Below are 18,588 nucleotides of genomic sequence, written 5' to 3'. Positions count from 1 at the left end.
ATATAAAAGCAGTTACTATGCGCAAGGAAATGAGCTACGTACTTAATAAATATTATCTCATTTAATCCTCACAACCACCTTGGAGGTAGGTACATTTGAAAGACATATTGCATTGGAAACTCTGAATCTTGGAAAAGCAAAGACCAAGGCCACACAGATAAAGAGGAGAAGCCCATAATCAGCCTTGGGAAACGATGATTATGATAATGGTAAAACAATAACAAGAATTGCTAACATTTATTGAATGTTTACTATTTAACATCATAACTTTATATAGCAGGCACTACTTTTGTTATCCCTACTTTCACTGACACTTAAAATAGTAAGACTACCCCTTATAACACAGATAGGTGGCACAACTGGAATTCAAAACCAGGTCAGTCTCATGAGCTCCTAACAGTCACTACAGAGCCTCCTCAAGGCTTCTAATGACTTAGTTTAACTCTACTTTTAATACACCTACTAAATTCTGTCTCCCACTATTTTATCAATAATTTGATAATTTCCATTGTACTGTCAAAGCAAAAAAAGTCAGTATATCTAAAATTAATTGTACTCTAGTTTATAGATTAGCAATTAAAATTTATTTCTGCACAATACTCCATTTCTATGTATTTTTTCACTGATATCAGTAGTCTATTATCAGTATGGCTCAATTTGATATGTGCGTCAAATATAAAAAGTTGGCATATAAGTATCATTCTGATAAATTTTTGTATAAAACTGCAACTAAGAAAAGTCATGATTAAAAAAAAACACACCTTAAGTCAGTTGAACTTAGAGCAAATCTACTTCCATTTCTATATGGCAACTCTTCAACTACTTTAAGGCACCTATCGTGTCTCAATTTTTCTTCCTTAAACTAAACATTCTCAGTCATTCCTTAAAGTTATTTTGTAAGATTTAAAAGTAGTTCTCTATAATCTTTCTTTTACACATGTTACTCTAATTCTTATTCTAAGTTATCTTCATTCTATTCAAATACTTGGGCTCTTTTTTCAAGTTATATAAAAAATGCTTTTTGATATTACTACAATCTCCACCACAATACTTAAAAAAAAAAATGATGCATTATAACAATTTATTTCCTAACTGAACATCCAGCTTTAAATTTTTCACAACTATAAATAATGTGGTTGGATATCCATATATTAGATGACTTACTTATACTGGAATCCTGAAATGATATTAAAATGAGTTAAAAAGGAAAAAGATTTTAAGGATCTCATCACATACTGCTAAGTTGCCTTTAAGGGCAATATTAACTTAGAATGAAACTGCAATGCATGAGAATGCCGTTTCCTAAGCACTGTCATGAATATTAGGTGTAATGGCTAGCCAAAAATCTTTTTGGGGCAGTAGAGGGACACGAATGCCAACCGGCATATGTGTCAGCTCTTACAAATATCCCATTACTGTGGGGTTACCTAAATTGGCAAGAAAAGCAAGCCTATAAGCAGAGAACCAATGCCAATCCATGTCTATCCATGATGAAAGGTGTTTTTCCCAAATATTTTATTTTAGAACTAGGGGCCCGGTGCACGAAATTAGTGCACTGGGTGGAGGGTTGGGGGGGAGAGTGTCCCTCAGCCCAGCCTGCCCCCTCTCACATACTGGGAGCCCTCAGGCGTTGACCCCCATCACCCTCCGATCGCCTGATCGGCCCCTTGCCCAGGCCTGACGCCTCCGCCAGAGGTGTCAGGCTTGGACAGGGGACCCCCGTCCCCCCCCCTCCGATCACTGGCTCTGGCCCCCGCCCAGGCCTGAGGCCTCTGGCCCAGGAATCATGCCTGGGCAGGGGACCCCCATCTCCCTCTGATCTCTTGCTCCACCCCCCGCCCAAGCCTGACGCCTCTGACCCAGGCTTCAGGCCTGGGCAAGGGGACCATCATATCCCCCCAATCCCTGGCTCCGCCCCCCGCCCAGGCCTGATGCCTCGGCCAGAGGAGTTGACCCTCATCACCCTCCGATCACCAATCACCGGATCGGCCCCTTGACCAGGCCTGAGGCCTCCGCCAGAGGTGTCAGGCCTGGGCAGGGGACCCCCAGCTCCCCGTGGTTGCAGGCTCTGCCCCTGCCCAGGCCTAATGCCTCTGGCCTAGGCAGCGGGGACCTGCAGTGGCAGCGGGGGGCGCCGCGATCGTGGGCTTCGCTTTAGGCCCAGGCAAGGGACCCCTAGCTCCTGGGACTGCCAGCTTAGACTGTGCCCAGCTCCCATCGCTGGCTCCACCCCTACTTCCTGCTATCACTGGCCAGGGCGGCAAAGGCGCCTGATTCTCCAATCATGGCTGGGGGGCAGGGCAAAGGCAGCCCCAGGGCCGCCTTTGCCCTGCCCCCCAGCTCTTAGCTCCCCCCTGGGTTTCCGATCACTGTCAGTGGCAGGGGGCTTCTTCCTGCTTTCCCTTTCGCCTCCCTGCATTGTGCCTACATATGCAAATTAGCCGCCATCTTGTTGGCAGTTAACTGCCAATCTTAGTTGGCAGTTAATTTGCATATAGCCCTGATTAGCCAATGAAAAAGGTATCGCCGTACGCCAATTACCATTTTTCTCTTTTATTAGTGTAGATAGGTAGGACAGACAATTTCCATACACCGCCTCCCCATTTCCTCTATTGTTAATAGCCATTATTACTAAGGAACACTTGTCGTGACTAAAGGAACCAACACTGCCACATAACTGTCACACTTTAGATTTCAATAGTTTTGCCCTAATGTTCTTTTATTCTGGTTCTAGGATACAGTACATTTAATTATCATGTCTTCTTAAGCAACTTTTGGCTGTGACAGTTTCTCTGACTTCCCGTGCATTTGGTGACATTGCTAGTTTTGAGGTCAGGTGGGTTTTTTAACCTATTGTACACCATAAGCATCTGTAGACGCAAGTGGAGGACCTTCCCCACACACCATCTACATCTAAAAAAATGTTTTCCCTAAGTGGCAGCCCCTGACCAACTTTAAAATCATTTTTCGTGAGAATTTTCAGCTGAAAATATTGAACACCCGAATTGTAATATATTTATTTTTATAATATTCATTACAAATTGACTTTTTAAAATTAAATTCAAAATATCGTGGCATGTGGGGATGGTTTCCATTTTGGATGTGTGGCAGTTAACTGGTTAAAAAACATTTTTATTGATTTCAGAGAGAGGAGGGAGAGGGAGAGAGGGATAGAAACATCAATGATGAGAATCACTGATTGGCTGTCTCCTGCATGACCCCTACTGGGGATCAAGACAGTGGCCTCCTGGTTCATGGGTCAACACTCAACCACTGAGCCATGCTGGCTGTGTGAGGTCAGATATTTTTTTAGAATAACCCTGAAATTGGGTTTATCTGATGTTTATCATATTTAGACTCAGGTTATTGGTTTTTGGGAAGAAGACCACACTGTGCCACACACACAGGTACAGTAACCATTGCATTACATTATATCAAGCGTACATGCTATAATATAAATGTAACTCTTCAGTGATGATGTTAACCTTAATCACATGGCTGAGTTAATATTTGTCAAGTTTCATTACTTCATTATTTCCTCCATCCCCCAAACTCTACTTTTTGAAAACAAGGCACTAAGCTCACACAAAAGGGGTGGGGAGATATACTCCACCTCCTTGGGGACATAAATTATCTGAAATTCTGGTTGGGAGATCTGTCTCTTCTCCATTTATCCATTTATTCATTCAATTAGTCATTTATTTTTATCAGTATGGACTCATGAATATTTATTTTATACTTTGGGTCACAATCTAGCGCTATGTATTATTTACTTTTTTCACTCAAATTGTTCCAGCTTTGGTCATTGGCAGCTCTTTCCGGTTGGTTCTACAGTGGGGCCTTGACTTACGAGTTTAATTCGTTCCGTGACAGAGCTCGTAACTCAAATTACTCGGATGTCAAAGCAACAGTGAACGAGCGAGACACGTGATGCTGGGCTGATGTTGTGGCGTTCACTGTGACATTCGCTGCACCACCTAGCGGTGGGGTATCTGAAGCTGGCTCATAACTCGCAACTCAAAGCAAAAAATCAGCTGAGAGACGGCTCGTATCTCGAAAAACTCGTTAGTCGGGACACTCGTAAGTCAAGGCTCCACTGTATGTCCCTTTGATATATCCCCATCAATTTGGCTTTTGAGTACTTCTTTACTTTCTGGATCTATAAGATGATGCAGATTCATTTTGTATGTTCCCAGACACAGTCCTAGAATCAGCCATTTCTTCAAGGAACTGTGATTCCTTTCATTTAAGAATGAAAAGGAGATCTGGGTATTCGATGTGCTTGTTGCTATTGGAGTGACATTGATTCCAGGCCCTTTCAGGAGACAGCTAATAAATGATTTTAATGATTGAAAAATTTTTAAATATTAACTACTTTAATTTTTATTTCTTTGAATACTACCATGAGAACATAATATAAGTTTATTTACCAACAATTTTCTATTCTGTGAAACATCTATATTTTGTATTTGTCCTTCTGTCTTCCAAGATCTTTGTTTATTCTCCTCCAGCATGTGTATAAGAAAGATGTTTATCTGCCGAACCGGTTTGGCTCAGTGGATAGAGCGTTGGCCTGCGGACTCAAGGGTCCCAGGTTTGATTCCGGTCAAGGGCATGTACCTTGGTTGTGGGCACATCCCCAGTAGGGGGCATGCAGGAGGCAGCTGATCGATTTCCCTCATTGATGTTTCTAGCTCTCTGTCCCTCTCCCTTCTTCTCTGTGAAAAATCAATAAAATATTTTTTAAAAAGTAAAAAAAAAAAGATGTTTATCATTTAATGCCCATAATTTCAGTGAATATTTTCCCTCAGTTTGTTTTATGTCTTTATTATTACTTTATTTTTAGCCTTCATTTTTATTTTTATTTATTATTTATAATTTATTTTTAGAGAGAGAAGAGAGAGGGGAAAACAGAAACATCGATGTGAGAGAAATACATTGACTGGTTGCCTCCTACACAGGCCGGGGAGGAGCCTACAACAGAGGTATTGAACCTGGGACCCTTCAGTTCATAGGCCAACACTCTTATCTACTGAGTCAAACCGGATAGGGCTATTTTTAGCCTTCTTAAATTGCTTTTAAGATAGAATTATGACCCTTTATTTACTAATGCTAATCATGCTTTGTCACTCTATCAAGCAAGGAAACAAAAATGGCTTATGGTGATGTCACCTAAGAAAGGACATACTTTTTTATCCTTAACAAACCAAAACCACTATATAAATATTTGTAAAACATTGGTACAGGTTTCCAAATATTAATATAACTTTGGCTTTTTAAAAAAAATAATACCTTTAAGAGCATTTGAATTATACAACAATGGGCATATTGTAGTCACCTTACAACAAAACAAAGAAAGAAAACTTGAACAACAAATGGTTTGTTAAATTCTGAATATTTGACTTACAAGTCCTGACTCTAGGGTAATTGTGAGCCAAAAGAAACCTCTCGACCCAGTTTTCCATATTCTGTAGGACCCAGCTGTGTGCCAGTTTATTTCGGGGTGTCTGCACTGCCAACCAATCCAGACACTGAGAGGGATTATATTCAATTACCTAGAAATAAAATAGACAAGAACAGAATATTAAGCCAATTGAATGAGCAGTAACTTTTTAACTTACTTTTGGTATATGCCGTTATACACTTAACCAAAATAGTTTTATGAAAACTAGATCCTAAAAAAAGTTTCAACCATGTGTTTTCCCATTTTTAAAGCTACTTTACTCTTATCAACAGAAAATGTTCAGAAACATTTGTCTTTAGATTACAAAATAAAATTAAAATAACCAAGGACTCTAAAATAAGACCAATAAGAGAAACCAATGACACATTAACCAAGGATTCTAACATGAGACCAATAAGAAAAGCCAATCATTTTTAGGTCTTTAGTTTGCAAATTAACTTAAAAGTGCTTTTAATTCTTTAAAGTTTCTCATCTTTACTTTTCTTATTGTTTGCCCAAACTGTTTCTATACATGAGAATGAAAACCAGCTCACTGCACCACTGAGGAGTTTTTTGTTTGTTTTTTTCAAGGGGAAATAGAATTTTAGGGATCTAGAGTAGGGGTTGGAAAACTATGACTCCTGGGCCAAATTCTGTAGTTTGCCTGTTTGCTAAGTATATTTTTTTTAACTTTTTTTAAAAAATGGGAACTTTTTAATTATTATTATTTTTTATTGATTTCAGAGAGGAAGGGAGAGGGAGAGAGAGATAAAAACAGCAATAATGAGAGAGAATCATTGATCAGCTGCCTCCTGCACGCCCCCTACTGGGGATCGAGCCCACAACCTGGGCATGTGCCCTTGACCAGAATCGAACCCAGGACCTTTCAGTCCACAGGCTGACGCTCTATCCACTGAGCCAAACCAGCTAGGGCTGTTTGCTAAGTATTTATGGGAACACAGCCATACCCTCATTTATTTATTTTTCATGGCTGTTTTTTTTAGAAATACTTAAAAAATTTTTTTTTTATTGATTTCAGAGAGGAAGGGAGATGGAGAGAAACATGGATGCAAGAACTAAACATCTATCAGCTGCCTCCTGTATGCCCCCTACCAGGATCGAGCCTGCAACCCGGAATCAAACCAGTAACCTTCTGGTGCACGGGATGACGCCCAACCAACTGAGCCATACCGTGTTTGTTTGAGAGTAGGGAAATGAGAACCGTGGACTGGCTGAAGGCTGTTCTCTTTAAACATCTGGGAGACAAGCCCAAAACTCTTTCCCCCCATACTTTCTGACTAAAGTGTCTCTCTTCTTTCCTCAACCTAGGACTTACTAAACCCATTTTGGAATTCTAAGTAAGAAGAAACTGGTACTTAACATGTTAGTGACTGTATTCAACAAATAAAATCTTCAGAAAAATAAATACTGAGACATTTGCTCTAAGATTTACCTCCCATATCCTCTGCAGAATGTAAGATGCAAAGGGAGGCATTCCTGGTGGTCCACCAGCAAATTCCATTAGCATAGTCAATAATTTAAAGAAAGGATTAGCTGCCTGTAAGAGACATACAAGACTGTATTTATATTTGAAACCATCTCTATCAGCAAAAAATAAACACATATAACTCTTGTATACATCACATTTAAATATGCTGCATTATATTTGCAGAGCAGAGTACTCCTGCATATGAATTTGAACTATCATAATAATCAGCTGGGAATACAAAGTCAGTTGCATGGGAGCCACATGTAACAGAAAACATGTTTTTACTGGATGTTAATTTGGAGAAAAAAAAATCAAAACTCTTGTTAAATGAGACAACCATGTTTGTAGAGTAATTTAGATTAAAAGTTTGTTGCAGCAAATTTTGACCTGATGATATAATTTGTATTAATATTTGACATGTATTATCAAAGTAGCTGTGACATTTCCATTTTACAAAGATAGTTTTGTACAATACTGTATTCCATTTTTTTTATATACTTCCCACCTATCCAGTCATCTGATTAGTATATATTTTTTTCTTGGGACCAATTATATGCTTAAAGCCAAGCAACATTCAAGCTTAGGCAGGCCACTGATATGTTGAACTTATATGTAAAATTTATATTTAATTGGAAAATTACATTTGTGATAAGACATAAAGAACTAACTCCATTTATTCAAGTTATATACTTAAAAATAGGTTTATTATGGGGAAATGAATAATTTTTTTTTCAAGGACAATTACAATGGTTCATTTGAAAGCACTGTCAATACTGGTAGTAGTTTTAAAAACATGATTTAATAAATTTCTACATACCTCAGGAGTCAGTTTTGCTATTGATGTGAAAAGCATAGATACAATCTAAAACAGAAAAAGGAAAATTTCAGAATATTCTTTTAAAAATTATCAAAAAACTTTAATACTTTAAAGTTAAAACTTTAAGCTTTCTTAGCACTTACATGTTCTGCAAGTCGATTATTGTATCGACACAGGCTGAAAATCAGATTACAAGTTTGTCTTATATTGATGCCATCACGAATATGTTGAAACAAGAAGGGAAATCCCTGTTAAAAACAAAAGGTGTTCATTTAGGAACTGTTATTATTATTTTTGTGATTATCAAATGGTCTAACATAGAGTAGGCAATACCTTTCCTCCTGTTAATGCTGCCATGTCAGTCTGTGATAATGTCAAATGCCTAAAAGAAAACATTAGTAGAAATAAGTTTTTCTTCCCTCTGTACTACTTTATAGCTATCTGCATCATGACACACATCAAAATTGTCAATCCAATTATAATCATACCAACCATCATAAAATGATTCTGAACTATCTGCTAGCTAGACTTTTTTGCTAGACATATTTTGTTATTTATTTATTTACATATATTTTTATTGATTTCAGAGAGGAAGGGAGAGGGAGAGAGATATACAGACATCAATGATGAGAGAGATTCATTGATTGGCTGCCTCCTGCATGCCCCCCACTGGGTATTGAGCACAACCAGGGCATGTGCCCTTGGCTGGAATCGAACCCAGGACCCTTAAGTCCAAAGGCTGATTCTCTATCCACTGAGTCAAACCAACTAGGGTTGCTAGACATATTTTAGACAATTTTTCAAGAATCCAAAATTGGTATAATACAGCTCAAATCTAATTTATTTCCATTTAATTAATTTAATATGTTGTGACACTTAGAGAGCTTTTCCTGAAATGAGAACCTTAAAAAAAAAACGAACTTATAAGAAATACTTGAAAGTTTCATTCCCAGTTTAAAATTAGTGCATATTTTTTTTAAAATTTACTATAAAAAATTTAGTACAAAAATAAAAAGAATAGTGTAAATATCCTATCATTCCGCTTCTAATTATCAACTCATGACCAGTCTGGTTTTGTTTGTACCTCCGACTCACTCAATATGGACTATTTTGAAGCAATTCCAGTATTTTAATTTAATCCATAAATCTCAATACATATTGCTAACAGATAAATTTAAAATACAGAACCACACTTACATTATTTACACCCAAAATCCATCAACAATTACTTTCTATTGTACAATACGCAGTGTACAATTTCCTCAAGTTTCTAACAAAAAAACCTCTTACACTTAATTTGTTTAAATCAGGATCCAAATAAAACCCTCTGTTGCTATTGGATATCTTTCAAATCTTTTAGACTACTGGTCTCCCCTCTGATTTCGTTTTTTTTTTTGTTTTGTTTTGTTTTTTTAATTTACATTTCTTTTTTTTTTAATATATTTTATTGATTTTTTTACAGAGAGGAAGGGAGAGAGATAGAGAGTTAGAAACATCGATGAGAGAGAAACATCGATCAGCTGCCTCCTGCACATCTCCCACTGGGGATATGCCCGCAACCCAGGTACATGCCCTTGACCGGAATCGAACCTGGGACCCCTCAGTCCGCAGGCCGACGCTCTATCCACTGAGCCAAACCGGTTTCGGCTGATTTCGTTTTTTATCTTGCAATTTATCTGCTAAAGAAAGCAGGTGGTTTGTCCTATAGAATTTCCCACATTCCCATTTTGCTGATTGTACCCTGTGGTGGTATTTTATACATGCTATTCTCTGTGCCCGTATTTCCTATAAACTCGTAGGTAGATAGAGACTTGATCAAATCAAATCTTGATCAATTCTTGACTTTTTAACCAAGAATACTTCAGTGATAGTATGGATTTCATCAGGAGGTACACAATTAAAAGTTGTCTTTCTTTTTGTTAATGATGATGTTAGCGATGATCCTTTCCTAGATCCAATATTTCATTTGGGATGCAAAATGTTGATATTGTAATTCCAGCACTACTTGCTTATTTATTAGCTCAAATACCTCTTTGATGACAAACTTCCTCTCACTTACCATTTGGTTGCCACAAGCTATAATTCTTACAGGTAAAGATAAATGCTTAATATTCCTTTATTATCAAATTTCCAAAATTATGATTAGGTTTCTTAATATACTCCAAAGGTTGTCAATGAATTTAAACATGTGTGATGTGTTTTAGTCCACTTGTAGTTGTTATTATTGATGCTCAGGTTGTGCAATCTATAACCAGCATAAACATCTTTAAGTTGGCTCTTGAATCCTTTTAACATGGCCTCAGTAGGCTTTGACAGACTCTTTGTTTTCCAAGGTTACAAAACATTCCCAGCTTCCCATTCATTTCTTGCCCCAAACCAGGAATTGGCCATATTTCCAAGGAATCGTAATTTTTTCAGTGGGAAATGTTATCTAGTGACTACAACCTAGATGCTAGGGGCACTCACTGATTCTGAGCTGGACAGGATTTCTAGGCCTTTTCAGAAAATGGAGGTATATAATACATGTTTTGTTTGCTTAAGACAAAAATACACCATGAATTCTACTGATATTTCTAAATTTAGTTTTAAAGAAGTTATATAAAAACCCTATTATATTTGTACTAGAGGCCCGATGTACAAAATTCGTACAAGGGGCTCGGCCCTCGCAACTCTGGCTTCATCCGGAAGTTCCTTTGACTGTCTGGTCTAATTAGCATATTATGCTTTTATTATTATAGATTTCTTTTTTATTTTGTTAAGAATCTTGGTTTCTAATGACATTAACAATTACTTGCTTTATAATATAAAAAGTTTCAGAATAATAATTTCAAAAACAGTTTAGGATAATTTTACAATTCTTTTTGTCCTCCAGTTACCTCCTTGCTGGCAATTTACAGTGATATTAATGTGCTCTAAAGTTACTTTAATTCCTCTCCATTGGCTATGCCACCAGCTCAATACACAGCTAGGTTCATTTATTTCAGTCTGCTTTTGATTTTTAAACATTCACATGATTCCAAAGTTAAAACAAATACAATCAATACACAAAAAATGTATATTCAAACAAGTGAAGCTTTCATTCCTTTCCCCTCCAGCCTGTATTTCCCTCCCCAAGCATAGGAAATGCTTTTTTTCTGTTTTTGAGTCAGCCTTCAACTAAAAAAAAAATACAGTCAATTCTAATTTTAGTACTATGTTCTATAAAGTGCTACAAACACCAAGTAGTGAATACTTAATCACTGCTTGAAGGGGAAATACAGGGTTAGGTTTTTGTGAGCCCCTGGTCACAATATTTTCATCAACTGATAGATATTCCCTTTTTTTCAAGCGTGTTTCTGTTTAAAGACACCTTATTTAATACATAGTTAACTCATTAGCATTAAACTAATAGCAAACAACGCCCTACCTCATACCTGAATGAAGCTTATCTAAGACATATTATGAACTTGATCTTCTCAAGCTTAGGTACACTAGGCAGCACTTAACATTATGTTCCAAGACCATTTTAAACAGCCAAGTCACAACAAAAAGCAGAAACGTGAAAAATGTGACATATGCCAAGAAAAGAACATTGTTTACAATATGAAAACTGGAAAACAGTACAATAGGCAACTCATTTTTTTTTTTTTTTTTTGCCACTCTACACATGTACTTTCTACAGTTCATAAATGACTGTAAAAGCTTCTTGAGTACTGATTTGGGAATTAAAAAATTTTTAGCAAGAAGGCAAATTCGAAAATAGGAGATCTATGAGGATACATGTGCACGCGTACACACACAGACACTCTCTCTTTCTCATAGCCCTTCTTAAAAAGTAGCATACTATATATACTTTTCTCACCTTGCTTTTTTCACTCAGTAATACTTATCCTAAAGATTTCTCCAAGGTAGTACAGATATATTCCATGCTTCCTTTTTTCAACTATAGAGTACACTATTGAGTGAATACCCTGTTTTTCAACAAGTCCCCTCCTGGTGGACATTTCGTCTTTTGTTAATACAAACACTGCAGCAATAAATAGCACTGCCTATACATCTTTCTATTTTGGGGAACAGATTCTTAAACATGGGGTTGCTAGGTTAAAGGATGAATGCACATATAATTTTGCTACATATTTTACTGTATAATTTCTTCAATGTATATTTCTAATACGACTCAGATAAATACTGTACGAGTTTGCTACAAAGGATTGAAATAAGCTACAAGAATTGGTAAACTTCAGTGTTATTTAAAAGGAGTTAAAAAACAAAAGCTACTGAATTAACATAACAGTGGTGAAACGATCATGAAAAAATAAAATCAAACATGCTTTAAGCATTTTGAATGTGAAACATTTCACCTTTCTGAGCGAGACTGTTCAACCAAAAGAGCAACTAAAGCTATCATTTTTTCAAGGGCAGCTGGCCTGTATTTTTCTTCTGCCAGAGAAAGGATATCTTCTTCTTCCTCCTCTTCTTCCCCTTCTTCCTCTGACAACACTTCAACTTGAGGCTAGAACAGAACAAAATCCAATTTTAATATATTAGTTTTAACATTATCTTGAGAGCATATAACTTGATTGTTTTATATAACTAACCAAGGTAGATGGTGGGAGGAGTATGTGTCATTAAAACAACAACACTCAAAGGCCTAACCCTAACTTTAAAAGTCTAAACCACATTCAGGACAATTTTAGATCTAATGGGCAGAACTGTAAAGAGCCATGATTGATTCTCAAAACTGTGACTATTTACCTTACCTAAAGGAATAAATCCTTTAATAATTTTTTTTCTTATTGGCAAGCCCTTTGGAAGATAAATCAGATCAAAATTTATGAGTATGGTAAAAGAGTATTTATTATTTAATAAAACTGCCGGTTACACAAATTAAGGCATCCTTATTTGCAGTTGTCAAATAATCTAAATAGTAGGTATTTTGAAGAGATATTCACTTGGGCTTTGAAATGAAAGAGACTGAAAAGGTTTAATGATCTAACAAAGCAAGAGAAAAGCAGTCTTAACAAGCAGCCATATAGGCTAGAATTATATAATAACTGTCCATATTCTGAGAAGCATTTATATATACACTAGAGGCCCAGTGCACAAATCCTTGTACTGGGCCTCTAGTATGCATATAATATCTTTGGTTAAAATCTTTGGTTAATCTCTTCCCACCCTCTTCCCTCCCCACTCCCCTCTGAGATTCATCAGTCTGTTCCATGTTTCCATGCCTGTGCGTTGAGTGTCTGCTCCCCCCCGACCCCCCCCCCCCATGCTCAGTGCGTGTCATAGCTACCAGTCGACCGGTTGGTTAGGCTTTTATATATATAGATGTGATTAATACTTTATAGGTAAGGAGTCTGACCAAGGATCAAAGCCCAACTCACTGTGATTTAAAACAAGTTAATGTCTTTATGCCTCAAGTTCCTCATCTGTAAAATGGAGATAACAAAACTACTTACCTCTTAGGATTACAAACGGATTAAATAGAACAGTGCAAATAGAGCATTCAATCCAATGTTGTCATTACAGACAACACAAAATCCACATTAATGCCTTAATATATAAACAGACTAGCTACTTAAATTTTTTGAGACTCTGATAAAAAATACGGGCAACACAAATTTTCATCGAAACAATAAGCTAATGATAGAACCCCAAAGTGGGTGGTGGCCATTTTGCCTAAATTATTTCCTTTGTTCCATGGCTTTACCAATCAAATTTATTGCTTGATTGTTTCTTCTCTTGCTATACCCATTAAAAATATCAATCAAACTTAGACTCTTAAAACTATCTAATATCACGTCTCGAAGGGACTTTAAAGAGTTAATATTTCATGATTTTCCATGTTGCAAACTTGTAAACATGGCCTATAAATCCCTGATATGAGACAGGATTGTACTTACATTTTCAGGCCCTTTGGTTCCCATGTAAAAATGTACCATTGTAGATATGGCTTGCAATGAAAGCAAAAACTGGCTCTAAAAATAAAAATATTGGTTTAAAAATATGATATAAAAACAAATTTTAAATACTGAAAATAGGTACATAATACCAGAAATAAACATGATATGGCCTCACCTCTTCTTCACCCATTTTAGCAAATTCGTAAAGGAAGGCAAAATATTCTGTAAGATGTTTACTATGAGGTTTTACACCATGTTCCATAATTAATAATAGAGTTCTCACAAATCGAGTAACACATGAACGACCACCAATATCTTCAACCGAGGCATCCATATCATCCGACCTGAAAGCACAATTTAATATATCTTAGAGAAAGTATGAAGTCTGGAGATAGATACTCTGGGAGGAGAACTGTTTTTGTTTTTTTTTTTTAAATATATTTTATTGATTTTTTACAGAGAGGAAGGGAGAGAGATAGAGAGTCAGAAACATCGATGAGAGAGAAACATCGACCAGCCGCCTCCTGCACATCCCCCACCGGGGATGCGCCCGCAACCCAGGCACATGCCCTTGACCGGAATCGAACCTGGGACCCCTCAGTCCGCAGGCCGACGCTCTATCCACCGAGCCAAACCGGTTTCGGCAGGAGAACTGTTTTTAAAAACCTGAATTTTGCCCTGGCCAGTTTGGCTCAGTTGGTTGGAGCATCATCCAGTACACCCAAAGGTCATGGGTTTGATTCCCCGTCAGGGCACATACCTAGGTTGTGGGTTTGATCCCCAGTTGGGGCATATATAGCAGGCAACTGACAGATGTCTCTCTCACATTAATGTTTCTCTCTCCCTTTCCCTCTCTTCAAAAATCAATGAGCATGTCCTCAAGTGAGGACTTAAAAAAACAACACCAAAATTTAACTCTCTCTTCTTTATAATAATAAAATACCAATTACAACAATGTAGTAGTTGGATTCCAATTATTGTGCCTGGCTAAATCAATATAAGCAAAAGATGAAGTCATAAAGTTATTTGTAGAGTATTTTGAAGATGCACTTAAAAATAAAAGAAGTAAAACAAGTTTTGCCTTCTTGATTTATATAATTACAGATTTTTTTTTAAACAAACAAAAAAAACCCCACCTAAATATTTCAATGTGAATATTTACAAATACTTTGTAGGAAGCCTTAGTTGGTTTGGCTCAGTGGATAGAGCATTGATCGGCCTGCAGACTGAAGGGTCCCGGGTTCAATTCTGGTCAAGGGCACATACCTCAGTTGCAGGCTTCTCTCTAACCCGGGCCCTGCAGGAGGCAACCAATGGATGTGTTTCTCTCACATCAATGTTTCTCTCTCTCTTCCACTCCCACTAAAAATCAATGGAAAAAAAAATGTCCTCAGGTGGGGATTAACAACAACAAAAAAACTTTGTAGGCAGATCATCAAAAAGCTTAACAATAAAATGTTCAAAAAATAGTTCTTACCCATCTTCCATTCCTGGCTGTAGATAGAGATGAGCATGCACAGGTCTAAGTCTCTGAATCACATGGATGCACAAACGCTGAAACATCTATAAATGAAAAGATTAAAACAATCTGGAAGCCAACTCACATCAGGTAACAAAGATACTGAAAAATTTATATAATTCAAATTCTCTGCCATCCATTTGTATTTGCCTGCATATTAAATCGTTTTACATTCTAAAGCTTTCTTGGAGTCTCAACTGCAGACTGAAGATATAAGGCAAAGTTAGTTTAAAAAACAACATTCAGTTTTATAGTAAGGGATAAACAAAAACAAGTTAAGTTTCAGTAATAGAGATTACCAAAAACAAAGCTTCACAAAACTCTCTTAACTGTGGAGAGTCTCTAAATAAGATATACAAATGGTCAATAAACACATGAAAAGATTTTCAATATCATTAATTAATAGGAAAATACAAACCAAAACCACAACGGGATACCACTTCATACTCATTAGGATGGCTAAAATAAAGAACAGTAAAAAATGTTGAAGAACATGTAGTGAAACTGGAACCCTCATAGATTGCTGCTGGGAGTATAAACTGGTGTAGACACTATGAAAAACAGTTTGGTAGTTCCAAAAATTGTTGAAGAAAAAGTGACCATATGACCCAACAATTCCACTCCTAGATACATATTAAAAAATATTGAGCCCTGACCGGTTTGGCTCAGTGGATAGAGCATCGGCCTGCAGACCAAAGAGTCCCGCGTTCGATTCTGGTCAGGGCATGTACCTTGGTTGTGGGCATATCCCCAGGGGGGTTGTGCAGGAGGCAGCTGATCGATGTTCTTCTCTCGCCGATGTTTCTAACTCTCTATCCCTCTCCCTTCCTCTCTGTAAAAAATCAATAAAATATATATTTTTAAAAAATATTGAAAACATATGCCAGGGGAGCATGGGTGGGTGGGAGGTAATCAACCAAGGACCTTGTATGTATATATGCATGGCCCATGGACATAGACAATGGGGCGGTGAGGGCATGGGTCAGGGGATAGGGGTGGGCTGAAGGGGATCAATGGGGGCAAAAAGGGGGCATATATAATATTTTCAACAACAAAGAATTATATTTAAAAAGTGGTGGGGTTATGGGGCATTTTCAAAAATAATAATGTAAATATTGCAAAAATCAGAATAGCATTGTTTGGAAAAATATTCTCACCGACTTTGAATAAAGATTTGCAATCTATGTTAAAAAAAAATGTCAACACAAATATTTGCATACAAATGTTCATAGCAGCATTATTCAAAATAGCCGAAAAGTGGAAACATCCCAAATGTTCATCAATTGCTGGATGAATAAACAAAATCTGGAATATCCATTTAATGGAATATTATTTGGCAATGAAAAGAAATGAAGTACAGATCCATAATCCAGCATAGATAAATCTTGTAAATATTATAAAATCAAAGAATCCAGTCACAAAAGACCACATGCTATATAATTTCACTTATAGAAATGGTCAGAATAGATAAATCTATAGAAAGAGAAAGCAGATTAGTATTGCCAAGGGCTGGTGAGAAGAGACAGGATAAAATGGGGAGTGACTACTAATAGGTATAAGGCTTCTTTTTGGGGTGTTATAAAATCAGATAAATGATAGTTGCACAAGTTTAGAAACATACTAAAAACCACTAAATTTTACACTTTGAAAAGTTTCGGTAAGTTTTATATTATAAGAATTACATCTCAATAATAACTGAAAAGTGGCATATTTCAGATCAAATTTTTGTTTTTGTATAATAAATAAATATAAAGTAATATTTGTATTTTCCTTGCCTCAATTTTCCAACTAGAAAAACAAATATTCATGTGATAGCTCAGGCCTTGTCACAGAAATGAATTATAAACTATTTATTTAACTTTCAAGGTCATTTCAGTCCCCATGGTTAGAATATCTTAAAGAGTGAAAAAGAACCAGTACAACTCATAAAGCAGCCAGAATAGGATCTGAGACAATGGTGGCTATAGCTATCTTCCTATCACCAGGCCATGTGAATGATTTAAATTGCTTGATTGAAATATTTGTGTAAAAAGGGCTGGTGAAAACAACAGTAAAATGACTTTTATGGTAGGAGGTTGATCTTTCCCAACTATATAAAAGACTAGAGGCCCGGTGCACAAAATTTGTGCACTGGGGGTTGGGGGTTGGGGGTGTGTCCCCTCAGCCCAGCCTGTGCCCTCTTGCAATCCGGGACCCCTCCCTCCTTACTGCCCACCTGCTCGCTGCTCCTTACTGCTTGGCTCGCTGCTCCTTAGCACTGCAGTGGAGGCAGAAGAGGATCCTGCCACAGCTGCTGTGCTTGCCAGACGAGAGCCTGGCTTCTGGCTGAGCAGCACTCCAGCTGTGGGGGTGCACTGACCACTAAGGGGCAGCTCCTGTTTGAGCATCTGCCCCCTGGTGGTCAGTGCACATCATAGCGACCAGTCATTCCGCCATTCGGTTGATTTGTATATTAGGGTTTTATTATATGTGATGGGTTAAGACATAGTCTTGGGCAAATTTAGAATCAACCTGACAGCCGTTTCTTTTTCAAATATATTTTTTCTTACCTGTCTCACAATTTGATTAGGGCACTTAATTAATATCTGCATTGGCCACCAGTCATCATCAGCCATGCGGTCCAAAAACCACTGTAAGAAAATAGTGGGATTTTAACATTTAACCAAAACTCGTTAAATGGGATAAAAATCCTATAAGAATTTTAATACTCATCAATATTTCAATTATTTTAAAATTTTACCAAAAGAGATTCTTCATTTGCTAAAAAATCCAAAACCTAAAATGCCTAAAGTCATAATCAGGATCACCTTATTATAGAACTAGAGGCCCGGTGCACAACATCTGTGCACTGGTGGTGTGTGTGTGTGTGTGTGTGTGTGTGTGTGTGTGTGTGTGGTGTCCTCCTCAGCCTGGCCTGCGCCCTTTAGCAGCCCAGGAGCCCTCGGGGGATGTCCAATTGACAGCTTAGGCCCACTCCCTCAGGTGAGTGGCTCCCCCTACCGCCGCTGCGCTCACCATGTCTGCCCCCTGGTGGTCAATGCATGTCATAGCGACCAGTTATTCCACCATTTGGTCGATTTGCATATTACCCTTTTATTATATAGCAGGGGTCCTCAAACTTTTTAAACAGGGGGTCAGTTCACTGTCCCTCAGACTGCTGGAGGGTCAGACTATAGTTTAAAAAAAAACTATGAACAAATTCCTATGCACACTGCACATATCTTATTTTGATGTAAAAAAACAAAACGGGAACAAATACAATATTTGTGTTTTGGATGTGGCCCGCGGGCCGTAGTTTGAGGACCTCTGTTATATAGGATGGGATACTGTTTTGCTCTTAGTCCTCATAAATGTCATACTGTAGAATCTTTTGTTTCTTTTGTTATGATCTGAGTACGATTCATTTTCTTTATGTTTAAAAACAAATCATGCTCT

At 37.4% G+C, this 18,588-nt stretch overlaps 1 protein-coding gene across 3 annotated transcripts in view; it reads right to left on the bottom strand.

Moving 5' to 3' along the window:
- The window catches only part of USP34 (ubiquitin specific peptidase 34), a 241,144-nt gene that overhangs the window by 27,759 nt on the left and 194,797 nt on the right, over window positions 1–18,588 (bottom strand). For all 3 annotated transcript variants that reach the window (XM_081100602.1, XM_081100603.1, XM_081100604.1), the window contains 10 exons: window positions 17,703–17,783; window positions 15,112–15,197; window positions 13,810–13,978; window positions 13,635–13,709; window positions 12,090–12,241; window positions 8,083–8,131; window positions 7,893–7,997; window positions 7,750–7,794; window positions 6,897–7,001; window positions 5,408–5,555 (listed from right to left, as the gene is read on the bottom strand). In XM_081100602.1, coding sequence (XP_080956728.1) covers window positions 5,408–5,555; window positions 6,897–7,001; window positions 7,750–7,794; window positions 7,893–7,997; window positions 8,083–8,131; window positions 12,090–12,241; window positions 13,635–13,709; window positions 13,810–13,978; window positions 15,112–15,197; window positions 17,703–17,783 — 1,015 coding nt within the window. The remainder of the gene's footprint in view (window positions 1–5,407; window positions 5,556–6,896; window positions 7,002–7,749; window positions 7,795–7,892; window positions 7,998–8,082; window positions 8,132–12,089; window positions 12,242–13,634; window positions 13,710–13,809; window positions 13,979–15,111; window positions 15,198–17,702; window positions 17,784–18,588) is intronic.

The sequence above is a fragment of the Myotis nattereri genome, assembly GCF_964212035.1.
Source record: "Myotis nattereri genome assembly, chromosome: 10".
NCBI lineage: Eukaryota > Metazoa > Chordata > Mammalia > Chiroptera > Vespertilionidae > Myotis > Myotis nattereri.
The sequence above is the reverse complement of the archived record's forward strand: the minus strand, read 5'-3'. Positions and strand labels throughout refer to the sequence as shown.